At 39.4% G+C, this 21,608-nt stretch overlaps 2 protein-coding genes across 4 annotated transcripts; both read left to right on the top strand.

The window, feature by feature from the left end:
* Positions 1-88: 88 nt before the first annotated feature.
* Positions 89-7,821, top strand: LOC103418863 (villin-1). 3 transcript variants are annotated; one of them, XM_008356975.4, is made up of 23 exons: positions 122-500; positions 727-834; positions 1,197-1,296; positions 1,484-1,552; positions 2,137-2,373; positions 2,453-2,630; positions 2,704-2,836; positions 2,930-3,095; positions 3,295-3,445; positions 3,546-3,634; positions 3,717-3,872; positions 4,143-4,211; positions 4,368-4,436; positions 4,559-4,696; positions 4,853-4,981; positions 5,074-5,221; positions 5,371-5,381; positions 5,500-5,640; positions 5,864-5,989; positions 6,133-6,195; positions 6,293-6,512; positions 6,632-6,807; positions 7,313-7,821. In XM_008356975.4, the coding sequence occupies exons 2-23, from the start codon at positions 779-781 to the stop codon at positions 7,424-7,426; spliced, it is 2,739 nt and encodes a 912-aa protein (XP_008355197.3). In that variant the 5' UTR covers positions 122-500; positions 727-778; the 3' UTR covers positions 7,427-7,821. The 3 variants fall into 3 exon arrangements, with proteins under 3 accessions (XP_070674974.1, XP_008355197.3, XP_070674975.1); XM_070818873.1 differs by lacking the exon at positions 5,371-5,381 and having other exon boundaries at positions 89-500; positions 5,486-5,640; XM_070818874.1 differs by lacking the exon at positions 5,371-5,381 and having other exon boundaries at positions 279-496; positions 5,486-5,640.
* A 2,156-nt stretch (positions 7,822-9,977) lies between these two features.
* Positions 9,978-13,822, top strand: LOC103418853 (non-specific phospholipase C1-like). Its single transcript, XM_008356966.3, has 3 exons — positions 9,978-11,327; positions 13,041-13,217; positions 13,341-13,822. Exons 1-3 carry the CDS (start codon positions 10,229-10,231, stop codon positions 13,661-13,663), a joined length of 1,599 nt encoding a protein of 532 aa, XP_008355188.3. The 5' UTR covers positions 9,978-10,228; the 3' UTR covers positions 13,664-13,822.
* The last annotated feature ends 7,786 nt before the right edge of the window (positions 13,823-21,608 follow it).

Below are 21,608 nucleotides of genomic sequence, written 5' to 3'. Positions count from 1 at the left end.
AGCATTTTGTTTGTCGAAAACATCGTTGTCGTATTACAATGGGTGGTACCATCATCTTATTTTGACATGCTAGTAACAAACAAGACGTGTTAAGTAAAGTTGTGTTTCACAACCAACAAACTTTGATGCAGAAGAGCGGGAAACATCTCTGATCATCACCCATCAGTCTCACATGTCATGCAACCAAACGACACACACACCACGCCGAACTTGTTCTTCAACTTTTGATCATGGGGCCAGTTGTAGCTCAAAAATAACAGTGCCTCCCAGGCTCCCACGGCCCCACCACACCAAACTCCCCACTTTATTTATGTTCCAAGTTTTCAACTCCATAATTCTTGCAGCTGCAGCTGGGTCAAAAGCACATAGTGGAATATACTCCCACTGTTTTCTTCGGTGTTCTTCTCTGCAAATAAGATCACAGATCAGCACAGGGAAGAGCCCATTTCACTGAATCCTCCAAAACCCAGAATTCCGCAGAGAAATTAAGCGGGTGGTAGGTAAGAATTTACTCACTCGATCTTGGGGTTTCGTTTTTCTTTTCCCAGATTATGTTTCCTTGTGATTTGATATCAAATGTGTTAACTTGTAAAACTGTAAAGACTGAATTTTTATCTGTTTTTTTTTATTTTTTATTTTTTGTAGTTACCCTGTGTGAATGCAATATCAAGTTTCAGGGATGATTTTTTTTATCTGGGTTGATTTGATGTTTTATCTGGGATGCAGAAATTTTTACTTGGTGGTTGTTTTGGTGGAGTTTTCTGTGACATGAAAGGCAATGTCTGTTTACGGTAAAGACACGGATCCAGCATTCCAGGCTGCAGGAACAAATCTGTATCCTTTATAAACGGTTCCATTTGATTCTTATATTATATGCCAGTTACCGAAAACTGCTCAAATGCCCGGAATTTGGGAAGTTTTTGGTTTACTACTGTTTCGAATGCTTAGGATGTTCAGAAGATATGTACTGCATCCATAGAAAACTATGTTGTTTCTTTTCGGATCTAGTTGGTAGGAGTTGATGGGTTCGTAGATTAAACAATTCGCTGACCGTGAGGCCTTTCTTATAGCTAGCAACAAATAATGGACAGATACAGTTGTGTTCAATGGTATTTTGTTAATTAACTATGATCCTTGATATCTCATACATCTTGTGTTGAAATTCAATGATTTATCCTTAACCTTCTTATGATTAGTGGTTTGGAAATTTGGTGTGTTGAGAACCTAAAATTGGTTTCTGTTCCAAAATCTTCGCATCGGAAATTCTATTCCGGAAGTGCATATGTCATTTTAAATGTAAGTAGTTCGAAGATTGTGCTTAATTTACTGCCATTTAGTTTTCTTTTACTCACAATATCATATCTTCAAATTAAAGTTCATCTCAGTAAAATTTAATCATCTTAGAATGTTGGTGGATCTGCGATATCTAGACCTTATCTGTGTATTTAACTAGTTTGACTGTTTCACTTGTTTGTCATGACAGACATTTCTGCCGAAAAATGGCCTTCCTCGGCATGACATACACTATTGGCTGGGAAATGACTCAAACAAGGTTTGAATTTGTTCACCTGTTGGGCATGCATTCTAGAAATACAAATACACCAGTTTACTAGTTTTATGTTATCGACTTGTCGCGCTAGTGCCTTCGCCCATGAGCGGTAGGTCTCGGGTTCGAGACTTGGGAGCAGCCTCTCCATAAATGGGGGTAAGGCTAGCCGACATTCACCTCTCCCAGACCCTGCGTAAAGCGGGAGCCTTGTGCACTGGGTACGACTTGTCGCGCTAGTTTTTGACCCAAATGAAATGTTGTCTTGTTAGTGTTCTGTAGAGCTGAACATACGGAAGATGCTGCAAGATTAATTACTGTTTGTGCGTGGTGTTGATAATAGAAACCTTTTCTGTAGAGTCAGTTAATTCTACCTTTAGCCACAAAACTCCAAAGGGAACGGGGAGGGTCGGGGGTAGAAAAGAATTATCTACGAGAATCCTTGTGTGTATTTTTGTTCTCGTGTTGTGACATTCTTACCTAGGAAATCGATGGCAGGAAAATATCAAGTTTTGATTTGGACAATTATCGAAAAATCTGAAAAATGAATTACTCACATCATGTTCTTATAGCTAATATCATATTGGCAGGAGGACTCGGCGTTGGCATCAGATAAAGCACTAGAACTAGATGCGGCCCTAGGGTCCTGCACTGTGCAATATAGGGAGCTTCAAGGCCATGAAACACAAAAGTTTTTATCGTATTTCAAACCCTGTATTATCCCCATTGAAGGAGCATATAGAACACAACAAGAGCGCTTAAATGGTGAAACATATAAAGTCAGCTTGTTAGCTTGCAAAGGGGACCATGTTGTTCATGTTAAAGAAGTAAGATTCCTTTTTCTCTTTTGCATTTACTGCTGTTGTTTCTTCTAGACCTCTCATCAGAATTTATATCGTCAACTAGGTTCCTTTCTCTCGGTCATCATTGAACCACAATGACGTATTCATACTTGATACTGCATCGAAAATTTTCCTCTTTAGTGGGTGCAACTCTAGCATACAGGAAAGAGCCAAGGGTTTGGAGGTTGTTCAATACATCAAAGAGAATAAGCATCGGGAAAAATGCGAGGTGGCAACTGTAGGTTGGCAATCTTCTGACCTCTCTCTCTTTCCTTTAAGAAAACCATACAATTGTTGATTGTTAAAGTGCTGCAGAGGATGGAAAATTCGTTGGTAATCCCGAAGTGGGTGAATTCTGGAGCTTATTTGGTGGTTATGCTCCCATTCCCCAGGATCCACCGTCTTCTGTCCAGGAAAAACCGGAGACACCCTTTGTGAAACTATCGTGGTCAGTATTGATAATTCTTGATCACTTCTCGTGATTATATTTCTTCAAATCTTATATATCTTGCTCATAAAGTTTTGTTGACATTATTCTAAGGATATCAACTCAGGGTAAACTATGTCCATGTCGAACTGACTCACTAAATAAAGAAATGCTGGAGACGGACAAGTGTTATATGCTGGACTGTGATTCTGAGATTTTTGTTTGGATGGGAAAGCATACCTCAGTTACAGAAAGAAAAACATCAATTTCTGCTACAGAAGTAAGAATTTTTCCTCCTGTATTATTTTCATCCCCCTTTTTATTACTTTTTGAAAGAGCCCAAACCCCTCAAGGGAAGACAGATGAGTTTTCAAGTACACAAGAAATTTAGTTACGTAAAGGAAGTAAAATGCTATAATTGAAGCTCATGTTTGAGCCATAGGCATTGTTTTCCATAATGATTGCCTACTCTTTATCAGGATTTCCTCAGAAACCAAGGCAGGTCAGCGGGGACTCATTCAGTGTTTATAACTGAAGGATTAGAAACTGTTAAGTTTAGGTCATACTTTGATAATTGGCCTCAAACGGTCAAAATCAAGCTGTATGAAGAAGGCCGAGAAAAAGTAGCAGGTTTAATCCCGTAACCAAGTACCAACTTTACAATTACTAGTGCTGTAACTAAAGAAGGATTTACCTTAATATAGCTCTTATAATATTTACTTTATGGCAGCAATGTTCAAGCAAAAGGGTTATGAGGTGAAAGAACTTCCAGATGAAGAAGACATCCAGCCATTTATAGATTGCAGTGGCACATTGAAGGTACCTTCTTACCGGAAATTTCACTCTTTCAAAGTCTGTATTTGATTCTGTTGCCCCCTAATTGCAATCTATAACATTTCAGGTTTGGCGGGTGGATGGTGATAAACTGTCCCTCATTCCAGCTTCAGACCAGCGGAAAATATTCAGCGGGGATTGCTATGTTGTGCAGTATACTTATCCTGGAAAGGAAAAGAGTGACCATCTCTTTTATGCATGGCTTGGCTGTCAAAGTGTAACGGTAAGTGGTAACTATAGAGATTTGAATACGGTAGTTGTTGGGTGAAAATTTATTATCATTATTTTTATCTCTGTTCTGGTCGCACTTGGTGTGATGGCAAGTGCCTTCGCCCATGAGCGGTAGGTTTCGGGTTCGAGACTTGGGAGCAGCCTCTCCATAAATGGGGGTAAGGCTAGCCGACATTCACCTCTCCCAGACCCTGCGTAAAGCGGAAGCCTTGTGCACTGGGTACGACCTTTTTTTTTATTTTTATCTCTGTTCTGCTTGCAGGAAGATCAAAGGGATGCTATCTCTCGTATGAATGCCCTAGTCGATTCAACCAAGGGAGACCCTGTTTTGGTAAGCTTTATGTTTCTTTCTCCTATGCGTGATCTTTCGAAATAATTCGGTGATTAAGTTAGTAGTTATATTTTTGCACATAATCACCTTTGCATTGTATATTGGTTTATTTAGAACACATTTATCTCTGATTTACCTCACATTTTTCAAGTTCAGGCTCAAGTTATGGAGAACAAGGAGCCTTCTCAATTCTTTTCCATTTTCCGGACATTAATTATTTACAAGGTTCATACCTCTGCTCTCTCTAGTCTAATATAGTTTCCATTTAAAGTTAAATATTGTTTCCGTTTCAAGTTAATCTGATGTTAATCATCCGGCAGCTTCCTGATAATAGTTTTTCTTCTTAGGGAGGTAGAAGTGCACGATACAAGAATTTTATAGCAGAAAATGGTATTGCAGATGAAACTTATGATGAAAGCAAGACTGCCCTTTTTCGTGTTCAAGGGACAAGTCCCAACAATATGCAGGCGATCCAAGTTGATCCGGTGAGCTTTTGAGCCAGGACCTTTTAATTTTTCTATCTTAGAATGGAAAGAATATTGAGATCACACTATTATTAGCCTTTGAAAGTGTGTCTTGACTCTTGACCTCTCGCGTTGCATATGCCTGTAAGATTTGAGTATAAATTCATACTGTTGCAGGTTTCAAGATCTTTGAACTCGTGTTATTGTTACATCCTGCAAACTGGTGCATCTGCTTTCACTTGGATTGGGAATCTCTCCTCGACCAGGGACCATGACCTTCTTGACAGAATGCTCGAATTAATACATGTAACTCGATCTTTAAACTTCTCTTCGATTTTTTTTTCTCATACTTCACTCAGAATTGTATAATATATGTATTTTCTCTTGATGTCAATCAGCCAACGTGGCAAGCCGTATCAGTGAGGGAAGGGAGTGAATCCGATACTTTCTGGAATGTGCTCGGTGGAAAGGCTGAGTATCCGAGGGCAAAAGAAATAAAAGGACACATGGAAGACCCAAATTTGTTTATGTTGAGCATAACTGAAGGTACACAAATCCCAACTTTCTAATTGTTCTCTCCAAAGATATTGCAGTGTTGCCTTGATTCAGAATCATCTTGGCTTTACATGGCTGTAAAAACGTTCTAATAACGGGGTTTTGCTTGTTTTGCATCTTGATCCAAATTCCTCATTCAGGTGATTTCAAGGTATACTTTCATATACTTTAACTCTCCTACTATGTGAAAATTTCATTTCAATAGTACCAGGAGTAAGGTTTCTTGGTACTTCGAAGATGCTTCATCTGAATCAGTTTGCATATTTCAGGTGAAGGAGATATACAATTTTACACAGGATGATTTAACTACTGAAGACGTGTTATTACTTGACTGCCACGACGAGATTTATGTTTGGATTGGATGCCACTCTAACATTAGTTCAAAGCAACAAGCCCTTACTCTAGGCCTGGTTAGTTTTCCACCATGAAACCTACATTATGCATCAGACTAGAAAACTTTCTACTGCATATTAATTTATCATTCAATTTTTCGGTTTCATTGGTCACATTTCTATAGTTGCTTTGTTTGGCTGCATCAAAATTTAATGTAGTGAAGTGCTAGGTTTACCTTTTTCATACTTTTATGCATGCTCGTATTTTCCTACATTTTACTTGTTTCTGGGCCTCTCACAGAAATTTCTCGAGACGGATGTACTGGTTGAAGGGCTATCTTTGGAGACTCCTATATATGTTGTTGGTGAAGGGCATGAACCACCATTTTTCACTCGTTTCTTCGAATGGGATCCATCAAAGTCAAATGTAAGATTGTTCGCCTACATAAATGATGCATTGTTGTGCTCCTGCTGAATTTGTTCATAAGATCGAAACTAAGATTTCCTTGATTTCTGTTGTACAACGGTGATTGTTCCATGAGGTTCTCAACTAAACTGTTTCCGTTGTAGATGCATGGCAACTCATTTGAGCGGAAGCTAGCTATTTTAAAGGGAAAACCACAACAATTAGAAGTAAGTGCCTTCAAGTTGTTTCAATTTATGTAACCTCTATTTGTCTTTCAATCAGAGTAAGTGACTTCATTCACGTGTCTCTCATTGAATTTCTTAGGCACCTATAAGAAACACATGGAAAGCAAACTCCAGGTCCAGGGAGACAACCCCAGATGGTTTTAGAAGCAAGTCCATGAGTTCCAATGGCCGGAGAAGTGCTTCTCCTGCATCCGGTGGTTCACTTTCTAATGTCAAGTCCCCAAACAATCACATCTTTTCGAGCTCATCTGCTCCAACTAAGAAACTCTTTCCAAAATCCTCTCCTTACAGTAGTCCTGGTAACGAAAGATCACAAGTTTCATGAAGTTATACGAAAACACTGTATCTCTTGATGCTTCCTTGTCTTTGTTTCCAACACCTACGACCTCATTCTTTTGTCTTTAATTTCTTTTGGTAGGCGAGTCAATTGTACCTGCAGGTTCTCCAGTAAACTTACTGGATAATACGGGTGGCACTAAAGCTAATGGAAGTAAGCCTGGTGAAGGAGGCCTAAACTTGTTGACGTATCCATATGAACAACTGAAAGTGGTTTCTTTAAACCCGGCAGCAGGAATAGACATAACCAAAAGAGAGGTACCCCCTTTGCACTCATCTAGAGACAACCTAATTTCTTTTGGGGTTCTATGTTTAATGCAAAATGCTATACCTGGAAACCGAATGTGTCAGTTTCCGAACACAAACAGCATCAAATAATTTACCTAATCAATAAAGGTCCGAAATGAAGGGGAGGAACACTTCCGAAATTTCAACAGGATTTCCATGTTTCACTTGTGGAGCTATGCGCTTTCAGTTTTCATTTCTTCTCTTCTAGTTTCTCCCATATTTGGTTTCTACCTGACCATACCTGAAAACCGTGTTGAACTCAAAATTCAAAATCTTCATAGAAACCGGTTTCTTCTGTCAATGCCACGACAGTCAGCTTGATTACTAGGCCTGTTTTTGCGTCCTTTTTCTTTGCCGTCTGCTTAATCTTTTCGGTTCATAGCATGCAATGAAAATGTATATGAAAAATATGAAACATCAGTTGTACTTGAGTCCAGTAAAGCAATCACTGATCAACTTGTTCTGGTGTTTTCAGGCATATCTCTCTGATGAAGAATTCCAAGTGCATTTTGGAATGGCCAAAAGGGACTTCTATAAGCTTCCTAAATGGAAACAAAACAAGCAAAAGATGGCACTTTATCTTTTCTAAGGAAACACAAGCAACCATCAATTCTTCTACATATAAGATAACCACAGGGCATCTTTACTTTCCAAATCTGGTCTTCTAAATGGTAGTGCTATTCGCACACTCATTTTTACTTCTCACACGCCTCTCAATTTTTGGCTTCGGATCAAATGAATTGAAGAAAATCAACGGCAAAAAATTAATAAGGTGCGTGAGAGGTGAATTTGGACGTGTAAATAACACTATTCCTTTTAAAATGTTGGACTAAAGCAAATAGGCTTGTGGTTTTTTTGTTGTAAATTTGAACCTTTGGCAGTTTGATATTGTCAAGTTTGTCGTTCTGCGTATGTACCAACTATATCAACCACTCATTTAGCGTGTGAGATATTCTTAAAATATTTTATGAGTGATGTTATGAATTGCTTAGGTGCGTGTATTAGTCGTTACTTGATTTAGACCTTTATTTTTTAATTTTATAATTCAACTACAAGTTGTTATTTAGTATTACAGTCTAATGATATTCTTTTTCACTTGTAAGTGAGAAGTTTTAGGCTCGATTCTTGTGGTATTATTTGAGGATCCTCACACATAATATCTAACGAAAATTAGTCGCACGATTTACGATAAATAGACAATTAAAAAATCATTTGGATCCTCACAAAAATGGTCCAAAGAGGATCCTCGTTCCCGCATACAAACTTATGCAAAACAAAATGTGGACCCGTAGGTTTTGCGGCCGTCCTTATGCAAGATTTTTTTCCTCTGTACATTTGATCCAATTAATAGTATAATTTATGTTACAAGTGACGTAATACTTAATTAATTAGCACATTTGTGACACGATTATTTCAATAAAACAGTTATATATTTAGGAAAAATTACATTTAAAGTATATTTTTAATACTTAATTTTATATTGAGACAACACTTTTTAAACATTTCAAGAAAAGATAAAAATTAATATATGTGATAGATGACATCATTGCCTTTTTTTTTTTAACATTTTAAGATCAAACATTTTCCTCTGTTATCTCATTGAATTAGAATTTAATACGAATTTTGAAGGAAGCAAATTGTCAAGAAGACTTCCACTCACCCACCCCACTTTGCTCCGCCGCCGACAAACCATCAATAAAACTTCCACCCACCCCAATCCACCATCGGCAACTCCCATATCTCCTTAGTCCTCATCCAGCCAAGCTCCTTTCTTTCTTCGTCTAAACTTCCACACTAAGCTCATATAAGAGGTTTTGATTCAACTCACTACTTCTCACCCCACTTCAGATTTCAAATGTGCAGGGAGACATCAAAACCAAGTTTGAAATGTGCAGCAAGGCACGGTGTTTCAATTGGCTTAATTGGTTTATAAAATTAAACTGTAAATTTTACAAAGAAAAAAAAATTAAGCAACGAAAATTGAAAGAAAAAAATGGGTTAGTTTGGTGGTGGTGGTGGAACTACTTCGGTTGAAGGTGGAGTATGTTTTGCAATCTTGCATAAAGATGATGAAGGGTGATGGAGGTGTAAACAATGGCCCCAAAATGGATAGTTTTACAGTTTTTCTTATTTTTATGATGAAGGGTGCAGGACTCGCTTTAGTGGCGAGTCTTGCTAGCAATTCTCTTCTTTATATTTACAGTGAAGAAAACAAAGTATTTATATTTACGGATTGAATTAATTTTGCAAAAATAGTTGAGGACATATTGAATTGATTCTACAAAAATGATCAAGGATTGGTTGAACGGATTCTGCAAAAAATGATCGATGACAAGTTGAATTGATTCTACAAAAATGGTCAAGGACGAGTTAAACTGATTTTGCAAAAATGGTCCAAGAAGGGTTGAACTGACTCTGAAAAAATGGTCAAAGATGGGTTAAATTGACTCTGCAAGAGTGGTCGAAGACAATTGAACTGATTCTACAAAAAATGGTCAAGGACTGGTTGAACTGATTCTGCAAAAGATGTTGATGACGGGTTGAATTGAGTCTGCAAAAGTGGTTGAATACGGGTTGAACTAATTTTGCAAAAATTGTCGATGATGGGTTAAACTGATTCCACAAAAATAGATGAAGATGGGTTGAATTGATTCTAATAATAAAGAATACAAATTGATTCTACGTATAGTTTCAAAATTTGATTATGCAGAAATAGTCGAGGATGAGTTAAGCTTTTGGCACATTAATTTTGTTGGAGTTGTGAGAGCTAGATGTTATTAACAACCTTAAAGCCTTAGGAGTATAATTTATATATTTTAAAATATTATTTCAATGATTTTGGACTGAATTTTAGTTGTTTTTATGTTTTTGTCGTTGTTTGACATGTTTAAAAACTAGTAAAGTTACGTAAAATATAGTGAACTTTTTTATCTCTCGATATAAAGCTTTCCATATTTTAACTTAATTAATTTGCACATTTGTGACGACAATTATTTCAATAAAACAGTATATATTTAGTTATTTACTCAATAAGGAACAATCTCTAGCTCATCTATCTTACCAAACACCATATGCATCTTGAAATGCCACGTGTCCCCAACCCAGTTCTTCTTTAACACTTTTTGGGCTTACGTGTCTTCAACTTCATCTCATAAATTTAAAAAGAAAAAACGTCCCATCCTAACGCTCCTAGTCTCCCTCTTTATGGTCGCCGTCCTCTCTCTCATTTGGTGTTGAATTCAAAACAAAACGACTCCTAAGAGATTTATCCTCAAAGCACCTTTGTCCACCATTTTCCTCCACAAATACGAACAATTTACGCTTCAAAGCCGGAGCCTTTCGCTTTAGCTCTCTGGGTTTACCGGAGTTTAACAAGTTCCGGTCACCGGAGATGGCTTCCCGGCGAAAACCCATCACCTGGGCTCTCTTCTTCTTCTACCTCTTGTTGGTCTCCACCCAATTCATTGCGGCGCGCAAAACCCCCAAAATCAAAGGGCCTATCAAAACGGTGGTCGTCGTCGTCATGGAAAACCGCTCCTTTGACCACATCTTTGGCTGGCTCAAGTCGACCCGACCCGACATCGACGGCCTGAACGGGAACGAATCGAACCCGATTTCCGTCTCGCTACCGGGCTCGGCTCGAGTCCGCGTCTCAAACGACGCCTTTTTCATCGACTCCGACCCGGGTCACTCGTTTCAGGCGATTCGTGAACAGATATACGGGTCAAACGAGAGCTCCGAGAACCCGGCACCGATGAACGGGTTCGCTCAGCAGGCGGAGAGTATGGGCGAGGGGATGGCGAGGACAGTGATGAGCGGGTTCAAGCCGGAAGTCCTCCCCGTCTACACCGGGTTAGCAAACGAGTTCGCCGTGTTCGACCGGTGGTTCGCGTCCGTGCCGGCGTCGACTCAGCCGAACCGGTTCTACGTCCACTCGGCCACGTCACACGGCGCCATGAGCAACGTCCGCAAGGACCTCATCCACGGCTTCCCTCAGAAAACGATCTTCGACTCTCTGGACGAAAATGGCCTCGACTTCGGCATTTATTACCAGAACATCCCCGCCACGCTCTTCTTCAACAGCCTGAGGAAACTGAAGCACGTGAAGAAATTCCACAGCTACGCGCTGACGTTCAAGCGGCACGCGCGGCTCGGGAAGCTGCCCAACTATGCGGTGATCGAGCAGCGGTACTTCGACGTCAAGGAGCTTCCCGCCAACGACGACCATCCGTCGCATGACGTGGCGCGCGGGCAGAGGTTCGTGAAGGAGGTGTACGAGACGCTGAGGGCTAGCCCGCAGTGGAAAGAAATGGCATTGCTGATTACTTACGACGAGCACGGCGGGTTTTACGACCACGTGCCGACGCCGGTTTCGGGTGTGCCGAGCCCGGATGGGATCGAGGGGCCCGACCCGTATTATTTCCGGTTTGACCGGTTGGGTGTGCGGGTGCCGACCATACTTGTCTCGCCGTGGGTCGAAAAGGGTACCGGTAAGTTTTTGTTGCTTCTGGGTTTATTTAGTAGTTTATTGTAATTGAGTGGTATTGTAGTTAAATTAATTAAATTTTGGTAGATTATTATATTTTAAGGATACAATTTATTATGGTTGGTCGAAAAATTAAGAAAGCATGAGAGAAATAAAAATCTAATTAATCTTTTTCAATTCATTCGATTTGATTTAACGGTTAAAAATTAAGAAGGTAAAATAAATAAAAATAATTGTGTGGATATCATTACTTATTTTTTTAATGGGTAATTAGTAGGATGATCACTTTTTAATTTTTAGTTGCAGAAATGATTATTTTGTACTAATTGCTTATTTTAATTGAGTTGAATAATTAATGTCGGGTAGTCACTTAGTAATACGGTTGTAAGTGAGAGGTTTTAGTTTCAATTATTGTCAAAGACGAATTTGAACCATATTATTGCTAGCCATTGCGAGGCTAAACCTACCTTTTTTCCATTAGTGAAAATAATATCGATTATTCAAAAAAAAAAAAACGCCGGGTCTGTCAGATAGTGTTTTGGTTGGAATTTGGTACTGCCGGTTGGACTTGGTCTGTTTTTATATATGCAATGAATTTTTAAAGCTCTTATGTTTCTTTTGATGCTAATTTTTGGCTAAAACACGTTTTGAGTTGTTGTTTTCGCAAAGTTCCACTTTCGTCATTGTATTTTCAGTTGCATCGGATTTGGTCGCACTATTTTTCAAGTTGTTCGAGAGATCCGTCCACTTATGTTGATTTCTTGTACGAAAGCAATCAACTCTACCCTACAATTTCGTCCAAAGGTCAACAGAAGTTGGGGGATTTCCTCGGATTGGAACAATTTGTAAGTTAAAGGGGCCAAATTAGGTGCAATTGAAAATACCAGATGAAACGAGCTTTGTGAAGACTTGCAGGACCAAAAACGTGTTTTGGGCTTCATTTTTCATATGGTTAAGTGGAATTACTGTCTTCCAGTTGTCCCTTTATTGTAGTTTGGCTATGCTTTGAGCTATCACCGATTGAATTTTAAAGGACGGTTCTTATTGTTTTCCGGCTGCTGCCAATTGAATTCATTGTTAAGCTGCTATGGGGAGGGTTCGATTTGACAATGTCCTTCGGTGTCACAAGTTGTCCTTGTGTTAGGTGTCCGCCACCAACAGGGGCAATTTTCTACCGATGGTTTAGTTGTCCGAACTGAGAAAGTTGGGTCGTGATGTATTGGGAATGGTTTTCTATGCATCTCAATCAGTGAAAACCCTCATTAAGCTGAGCAAGCTTGAACTTTGTATCAATATCATTTCTTTTACCTCATGTTTACTGTCCTCAGTGTGTCCCGAATGTTGGGGTTCGAACAGCATAATTTTGCATAAAGATGGAGTTTCAATTTTTTTACATCTAGAGTAGAGGATTATGCAGTATGTATCTACCCGACTCTGTTCAGAACCGTGTTGTTTGATATTGTTTCCCGTCTACCTCCCCTCTATATCGTCATTTCATGATCCAGTATCTTTTGTTGATCCAGGGAGAGAGGATCGGAACTCGGGAACTCTTCTTACCTTAGAAAGGGTAGTACCGCTAGACAATAGCTAGTTGGTTTCGTGATGCAGATCTTGTTAAAAGAAATTAACAATTTATTTCAAATAAGAGTGGTATGTACTTGTTAATTATAAGTTCGGACCTTTTGCTTATTGATTGATTTTTGGTATTTTGGTGCAGTGATCCATGAGCCAACAGGGCCGAAACCAGATTCCCAATTTGAGCATTCGTCTATCCCCGCCACTGTGAAGAAGCTATTCAATTTGAAATCGAACTTCCTGACGAAGAGAGATGCATGGGCTGGTACTTTCGAGAATTACTTTACCCTCCGCAGTACTCCTCGTGATGACTGTCCAGGTTTGCATAAATCCTTCTGATTATTTTCTTCCATTTGGATTACTGGTTACTGCCCTTGCATATTACCAGAAGACTTGCATTTTCCCTATTGAATGCTCATCATCATCCATTTCTCTGTTACAGAAACTCTTCCAGAGGTGACGACCTCACTGAGGCCAGGCGGACCCAGAGAAGATTCGAGCCTCTCAGAGTTCCAAGTCGAGCTTATCCAGCTTGCATCCCAGCTCAATGGCGATCACGTCCTCAACACCTACCCTAATATTGGCGAGACCATGACAGTGCGTGAAGCAAACATTTACGCAGAGGATGCAGTCAAGAGGTTCCTGGAAGCCGGAAGAGCTGCTCTAAAAGCCGGAGCGAACGAGTCTGCAATTGTTACGATGAGAGCTTCGCTCACCAGCCGAGTAAACGCACAAGGTCATAGTTCCTACCTAGAAACTCAGTGATTGTCCTTTAGAAATGGCAGCTGTAAATAGTAGTAGACACCATATAATGTGCATTGTATAAATTATACTCGAGTAATTAAACTGTACAACAATGGCGTGGGAGCCTTCCACAACTAATTGTTATTTATATATGAAAAATGCTAAGAAAACTCTCTCAAAGTGGGACTCTCTCTGACTCTGCCATTTCACAGTTTAACTTCAATTCTCGTTCAATAGTTTTAGACTATTGAAGATAAATTGCTAGCAGCCTATATATTGGGCAGTCCTGCATGATGAATCTGCTTAAAAATCCAACTCTTCGTTCATTTAGCGGTAGTCACAGTGATTCTGATTTATAATGTAACATCCCACATCGTTCAGGGAGTAGATCATATAAGCCTTATATGTATATTTTCATCTCTACCTAGCACGAGGCCTTTTGGGAGCTCACTGGCTTCGAGTTCCAATGAGTTCCATTGGAACTCCGAAGTTAAGAGACTTCGTGCGAGAGCAATTCCATGATGGGTGACCTACTGGGAAGTTCTCGTTTGAGTTCCCAGAAACAAAACCGTGAGGGAATGTGATGGGAGCCTGGGCTAGGATGAGACATATAATACCTTGATTGCTCCGCAAGTAAAACCGGAAGGAAAGTGCCCACGAGGAAGAAGGAAGCAAATTGGCGAAACTCAAATTGACGAAGAAGAGTTGGTTTTAGAGGATGAAGAGCTTCTTTTAGGCGATGAAGAATTGCTTACAGACGTCGACTTCTTGTTAGGACCCCACGGGAGCTGCCGCAAGTTAACGAAACTCAAGTTGTGCCTTTGCCACCTTCAACCAGTTTTTAGGACGGTTTGTTTGTGGATGAGCTATTTTGTCAATGACGGATAGAGGAGATGTCGAGGTGGCGGCGCTGTCTAATCTCCACCGTGTGCAGAAGCAGAGTTTTGATCATGAGAGACTAATTTCGCTTCTTAGTATGTAATTAAGATGTTCCTCTGATTTGATTTCTTACTTATTCCGCAAGTAAAACAGGCAGCAGAGTTCCCACAAGGAAGAAAGAAGCAATCTGACCCTATCAAAGCAAATGACAGAAAGACACCCGAGTGTTGTTGCTATCCCCTTCATTTGTTGACTTGCCTTAAACTGCAAGGTACCCTTCAAAATATCTTCTTCTTTGTTTGAAATAGGTCCCATACTAAAATCATCATCATCATCATCATCTTATGGTGAAAGCAATCGGGTACCATATAAGAAAACAACGGAGTAATAATGGAAAATAAATCAAAGCAATCATTTGTCCACAAGACAAGAAAAATATAGACTAAATCACATCAAATAGACCTAATCAAATCAAATCTTATCAATTCCCTAACTAAATCAATCTTTAAAATATTTTATTTTATATTTTTTACACCCCTAAAACTCAAGATTTCTCACTTCGCCAGAAGGAATAAAATCTAGGGAACTTTAACGAAAAGCACCCGGTACTGTTCACTTTAACGAAAAACCACATTTTTACACTAAAAAGTCAATCCTGATACTATTCACTTTACCCTTTATTTTGTCCTTATCATTAAAACTCAAAGTTTTCAAGCCCTTTTCATTAGTTTTCCTTAAAATCTAATTTGAAACTTTGTAAATTCAACATTCGCCCTCACGTGGACCACGCACGTGAAGGAAATATTCATTGATATGCTGAAATAACGCCAATTTTTTTAAAAGCTCAGCAAATCACAATCCGTTGGAACTAACGTATTTTTTTTTAACGCCCAACTAAAACAAATGTCAATCTTTTCAAAAGTCCAACTGGAACGATAGCCTCTTTTCAAAAGTCCGACAAGACCTATGAGCATGATGAAACTCACAACCTTTTCGAAAGCCCCAATAAATCTCTTGGCATGTTGGAACTAACACAAACCTTTTCAAAAGCTCCAATAAATCTCTTGGCACGTTGGAACAAATGCAAATCATTTCAAAAACCTGAAGACAAAATCTCCTTCTTTTTTTTTTTTTTTTTTTTAGTCTTTTTCTCATCTCTTTTTTTTCATCCTCCTTTTTTCTCTTTTTTCCTGCAAATGCATCGGTAGACATCCATTCTAGACCAAAGATAAGCGGCTAATGCTTGTCCTAGCCACGCCCCATCGTCAAATCTTTTTTTTTTCCATCATTTTTTTTCAAACTAAATTCAAAATAAAATAGAACAAAACACTAAAGCCTTCATGACAGGAGACGTATCATACCATGGCAAAACTTTTTTTTTCCCTAATATCTTTTCTCCAAGGCAGCAATGACTCATACTTTAATTCCTTTTTTTTTTCCTTCATGGCAGCAGCAACACTTTTTCTTCTTCTTTGTGGACAATCTTCACACTCAGGTTTATGGGTTGTGGGGGCACGAAGAAAATTAGCTTTATGCACTTATTGAAAAGCACTCACCACAAAGTACAATCAAAAATCAAACTCTGCTCTGATACCAAGTTGAAAATAAAAGGCTTGTTATAAACTTCTTATTTAAGTGTGATTGTGTAAATCCTAAATTAGATTTGATTCTAGTTATTCTATCCTATTAGGACTTGTATTCGTTGGAGGTGAAGGATTTCTTCTCTCCCTTATTACTATAAATAAAGGCACTGCGTAGGGGGAATGACACATCGTCTACACAACCTTACAAACACATCTTTCTCTCTATATTTTCTTAATGATGTCGGCCCTTCTCTCCTTGTCAGTTAGATATAGGCCACAACACATTATTAGCACGCTCCTACCGTTGCACTTAGGAATCTGACGTGGAAGTTTTCTGCATCAAACAAGTTCACCAATATCATCAAACAATCAGGTTCTTTCAAAACAACATTTTTTATCTCGATATTTTTGCAGCCTTGATAGCATGAACATTCATCATAATGCATGACCCAACTTTACGTTTTTTGAATTTTAGATTCTACATAAATTGCGTATGCATTATATCCATAATTGTTGAATTATGTGAATTGTTATTGCCATGAATTGCATCCTATATATGTTCATTCATTAAATTATTTAATTAAATATGCATTGAATTAATTTTAAAAAAAAATCGAAAATTTATTTTAGGGTTCTTCGAACCTATGACCCGAGCCTACATCGGAGCCAGAAGCTCCACGCCTTTGGAACCCAAACCCATGACGTCATCTATCTACCAAACTCTAAAACCCTTCACGGCGTCCATGCATGGCTTGTAGCCATGCCCTGCGATCCTTAACGACCTGCAGTCGTCGTCGATTTTGATTTTGGCCGAGATTCGTATGAATCTCCATGGATTCGAAAACCCCAAATTCGAATTCGAGGGTTTTTGGTTTATGGACATCGAGATTTTTCTTTTTTCTTCATCAAACCATCGAATTCCATGTCAAACCCTTGACTCGTACCGATGTCTTTTGACCAGAACACTGCCGTCTAAAGCGGCGACGCTGACCTTCGTCTCCGGTGACCACACATAGCGAAGTTGGGGTGTTCTTTTTGCTAAAACCCAAACCCAATTGGGTTAGCCTTCTCAGCTTGCAATGGAAATTTGTTTTGACTAGGCTTACTTGATGCGACCCAAGTTTAGGGCTTGACCTAAAGCGCAACACCAGCCAGTAGGGTTATAGTGTCCCTGTGCCCATGATGCACCAGATCTCAGCCCCGTGCTGGTGCATCTGTGTTATGCATGCACACGATCTCAGCATGTAGCTAGTGCATCGGTGCACCTGCACCGCTCTGCATCTGATCAGCACCCATTTGGGCCTCTGTTTTTAGACCCGGTTCTTGCAACTCGTTTGCTACTACTGGGCTTACAACCCCTGCACCGCTCTGCATCTGATCAGCGCCCATCTGGGCCTCTGTTTTTAGACCCGGTTCTTGCAGCTCGTTTGCTACTACTGGGCTTACAACCCAAATTCTTTTTGGGGCCTAATCAACCCGTGTCTATCTAAGCCCAGTTTTTTAGCCTGGACCACAGTACAAAAATTTGATTAGCCCACCCGTGGGTTTTGGTCCTTATTTTGGGCCCCAAATGTATTGCCTAATTATTTTTTAGGTCCTATTGGTTTTATAATTTTTCACCCTCACATTAATCTTTGGCCCGAAGTTCAAATAATTAATTCAATTATTATAATAGACCCTGAAGATCTATTTGCAAATTTTTGTTGCATATTTCTGTATATATATTTGTGTTTGTTTGCAGGAACACATGAACATGAAGTTCATAATTATTTCGAAACCTGAAGTTTCTAGAAACATGCATTGTTTGAAAACCTGAAGTTTTCCTTAAAACATCACCTATGAAAACCCAAAGTTTTTTCATGTAAATTTAAACCAATACATATCTATTAGAACCTGAATGTTCTACTCCTATGTGAATGGATTGATTTTTTTTTTTCTTTTTCCATTACACTAACCACATCTTGTCCATTTATTTTGTGATAAGAACATGTCGAATTTGAACAAACTCAACTTCACTGCTTTAGAAGTCTCTGGAAGGAACTACCTCAAGTGGGTCCAAGATGTGAAGCTCTATCTCGTTGCAAAGAATTTGCATCCTGCCGTTAAAGATGAGATGGACAACCCGGTTGGCGAAGCTGAGAAAGCCACTGCCATGATCTTCATCCGAAGACACATTCATGATGCACTGCAAACCGAGTACCTTGCTAAGAAGGATCCACGAGCACTCTAGGTCGCTTTGGCTGATCACTTTGATCACCAAAAGGACATCTTGTTGCCTGAAGCAAGACATGACTGGCAACATTTGCACTTCCAAGACTTTAAGTTTATGAATGAATATAATTTTGAAGTTTGTCGAATTTGATCACTTCTCAAGCTCTGCAACTAGACCTTGACCGAAGAAGATCTCCTAGAGAAGACCTATTCGACATTCTTTGCTACTAATACTGTCTTGCAGCAACAATATAGGGCTCAGAAGTTCACTAAGTTTTCGGATTTGATCTCTGTTTTACTTCTTGCTGAAAAGCAGAATCAGTTATTGATGAAAAATAATCAAGTTCAACCTGTTGGGGCTACTGTTGTGCTTGAAACACATTATAGCACAAAACAATGCCCAACACACCAATATAGGTGTGGTAGGGGCGGCCAGAAGTCACCCCGTCAAGGTCAACAGAGCCAAAACCCACCCAAGGGAGTAAACTAAGCCCAAAAGCGCCCTAACCTCGCTCCTAAGACCCTAAACTTCAAGAATAAGGGCAAAGCACCTGAAACCATGGATGCAGACATGTGATATCGATGTGGTTCAAATGACCATTGGTCCCGTGTTTGCCGTGCTCCCCAGAAGGTTGTAGCTAAATATGATTCTCGTCGTAAGAAGTTTGAATCAAACTTTATGCAAGTGGATGAACCGGAAAGTACCAAGATGGAGGTTTCTGACTTTCAGGATGATACCACCCCTATGGAAGATTAGAATCTTAGACATGAACTATTTCTAGTTAACTTTTAGAATAGTGGGGCCGAATTCCACATAGTGGCCAAACCCCCCCCCCTTGTTTTTTGGTTTAATTTTGCACAATTTTCCCTTATTTGTTGGTGATTTGTTCTTGGATATTAAGTTTTTATTAATTACCATCCTTTTTCAATAATGGATATTTTTTTAGAACTTTTATGTATGTGATCGATTCAAATTAATTTTTATTCTAGGTATGACTAATAGGAAAGTTAGTTGTCTGGCAAATAATGCAACCACACACACAGTTTTGTGTGAACGCGTCTATTTCACTAACTTCATACCTAAGAATGCACCTCTGACAACCCTCTCAGGACCATCCAACTTGATCGAAGGATACAGTAAGACACGTATAATGTTGTCCAATGGTACAGTTTTGACCATTGATGAGGCATTATATTCTCACGTTCTTGAAGAACGTTGTTGAGTTTCAAGGACATTAGAGATAATAATTACAATGTTGAAACCTATGTAGAAAATGGAGTTGAATTTCTGTTCATCACTTCCTACGAATATGGCCAAAAACGTATTCTAGAGAAGATGGAGCGTATCTCGAGTGGTTTGTATACTACAACCATACACCCTATACAAAGCCACTATGTGGCCAGCCTTACCTTTGGGACTGCACACGAAATTACACTTTGGCATGATTGTTTAGGACACCCTGGACGAACAACGATGCCCCGTATCTTCAAATCATCACACGGGCATCCACTAACCCGAAGTTTAGGTTCGATTCAAGAAATCGCATGTCAAACTTGCTCCATGGGAAAACTTATTATTATTAAGCCTTCTTATGACAAGATTTGTTCGAATCCTCCTATTTTTCTACAAAGGATTCAGGGGGACATTTGTGGAACGATTCACCCTCATACGAACCATTTAGATATTTTATGATTTTGGTTGATGCTTCCACACGTTGGTCACACGTGTGCTTGTTGTCCACAAGGAACGCTGCATTCTCCAAACTATTGGCTTAGGTTATCAAGCTCAGGGTTCACCACCTTGATTATTCGATCAAATCTATTCAATTGGATAATGCTGGAGAATTCACCTCTAAAACTTTTGATGACTATTGCATGTCAGTTAGGGTTGAAGTTGAACATCCAGAACGACCTCGCAGAAGCATTCATTAAGCGCTTACAAATGATTGCTCGATCGTTGGTCATACGTACCAAGCTCCCGATTGCTGCTTAGGGCCATGCAATATTGCACGAAGTCATATTGGTCTGCCTGATGCCTGTTGCGACCCAACCATACAACTGATTGGTCAAAATGAAAACAAGCAATCCAAGTCGAACTCGATTCGCTTGCGAATCATATGGTGTTTGGACTTGTAGCTCCTACCATTCCACATATGAAGCCCATTGTCTATAATTGAGTTTTCATTCGGAAGCGTAATGAGAAGAACAAAATTGTGCATTACAAAGCTCGTCATGTTGCGCAAGGCTTCTCACAACACCCCATGATTGACTATGATGAAACTTATTCACCTGTTATGGATGTGATTACTTTTCGCTACCTTATCAGTTTGGTAGTTTTCAAACAATTGAGTATGCAGGTGATGGACGTAGTAACTGCGTATCTCTATGGGCATCTTGATACGGAAATTTATATGAAAGCTCCCGAATGACTTACATTGACTGGATCAAATATTTCTAAACCCCGGAACATGATCTCAATTTAGCTGAGGCGTTCACTCTACAGTTTGAAACAATCTGGAATAATGTGATATAATTGTCTAAGTGAGTATTTAACTAGTCAGGGATAAGTAAACAACAAACTATGCCATTGTGTGTTCATTAAGAAGTCACATTCTGGTTTTGCAATTGTTGCAGTTTATGTCGATGACATGAATCTCACCGAAACTCCTGAAGAGCTCGAGAGAACTGCCGCGCACTTAAAGTCAAAATTTGAGATGAAAGATCTAGGAAAGACTCGATATTGTCTCAGTCTTGAGTAGAGCACCATTCAAATGGAATCTTAGTACATCAATCGAATTACACCTAGAAAGTGTTGCGCCGCTTTAATGAAGATAAAGCGAAGCCTTCGAGTACTCATATGGTCGTTCGATCGCTAGATGCAAAATAGGATCCCTTCCATCTGAAGGAAAATGATGAAGAGATTTTGAAGCCTGAAGTTCCTTATCTAAGTGCGATAGGCGCTTTATTGTACTTAGCTCAATGCATTAGACCCGACATCTCTTTCGCTGTTAATCTTTTGGCAAGATACAGTAATGCACCAACACGCAGACACTGGTTAGTGTTAAAGACATTTTCCGCTACCTTAAGGGTACTATGGATCTGGGCTTGTTCTATCCTTATGGATCCTCGAGTGATGTCACACCCCCTTATCTCAAGTCGATTCTCGCCTTGTTGGTTATGTCGACGCAAGATACTCATTTGATCCGCACAAGGCGCATTCTCAAATGGGTTATGTCTTACCTTTGGAGGCACCATAATCTTTTAAAGGTCAACTAAACAAACCATAGTTGCCA

This window comes from Malus domestica, chromosome 03 (assembly GCF_042453785.1).
Source record: "Malus domestica chromosome 03, GDT2T_hap1".
Lineage (NCBI taxonomy): Eukaryota > Viridiplantae > Streptophyta > Magnoliopsida > Rosales > Rosaceae > Malus > Malus domestica.
Note: the sequence above shows the minus strand (reverse complement) of the source record. Positions and strands in the feature narration are given on the sequence as shown.

Excerpts from the sequence above, each read along its gene's own strand:
- LOC103418853 (XM_008356966.3), top strand. The coding sequence starts at position 10,229 with ATGGCTTCCCGGCGAAAACCCATCACCTGGGCTCTCTTCTTCTTCTAC. Across the intron at positions 11,328-13,040 it reads GTGGGTCGAAAAGGGTACCG|TGATCCATGAGCCAACAGGG; the intron begins GTAAGTTTTTGT and ends ATTTTGGTGCAG. Across the intron at positions 13,218-13,340 it reads TCCTCGTGATGACTGTCCAG|AAACTCTTCCAGAGGTGACG; the intron begins GTTTGCATAAAT and ends TCTCTGTTACAG.
- LOC103418863 (XM_070818873.1), top strand. The coding sequence starts at position 779 with ATGTCTGTTTACGGTAAAGACACGGATCCAGCATTCCAGGCTGCAGGA. Across the intron at positions 1,297-1,483 it reads GTGCATATGTCATTTTAAAT|ACATTTCTGCCGAAAAATGG; the intron begins GTAAGTAGTTCG and ends TTGTCATGACAG. Across the intron at positions 2,631-2,703 it reads ATGCGAGGTGGCAACTGTAG|AGGATGGAAAATTCGTTGGT; the intron begins GTTGGCAATCTT and ends AAAGTGCTGCAG.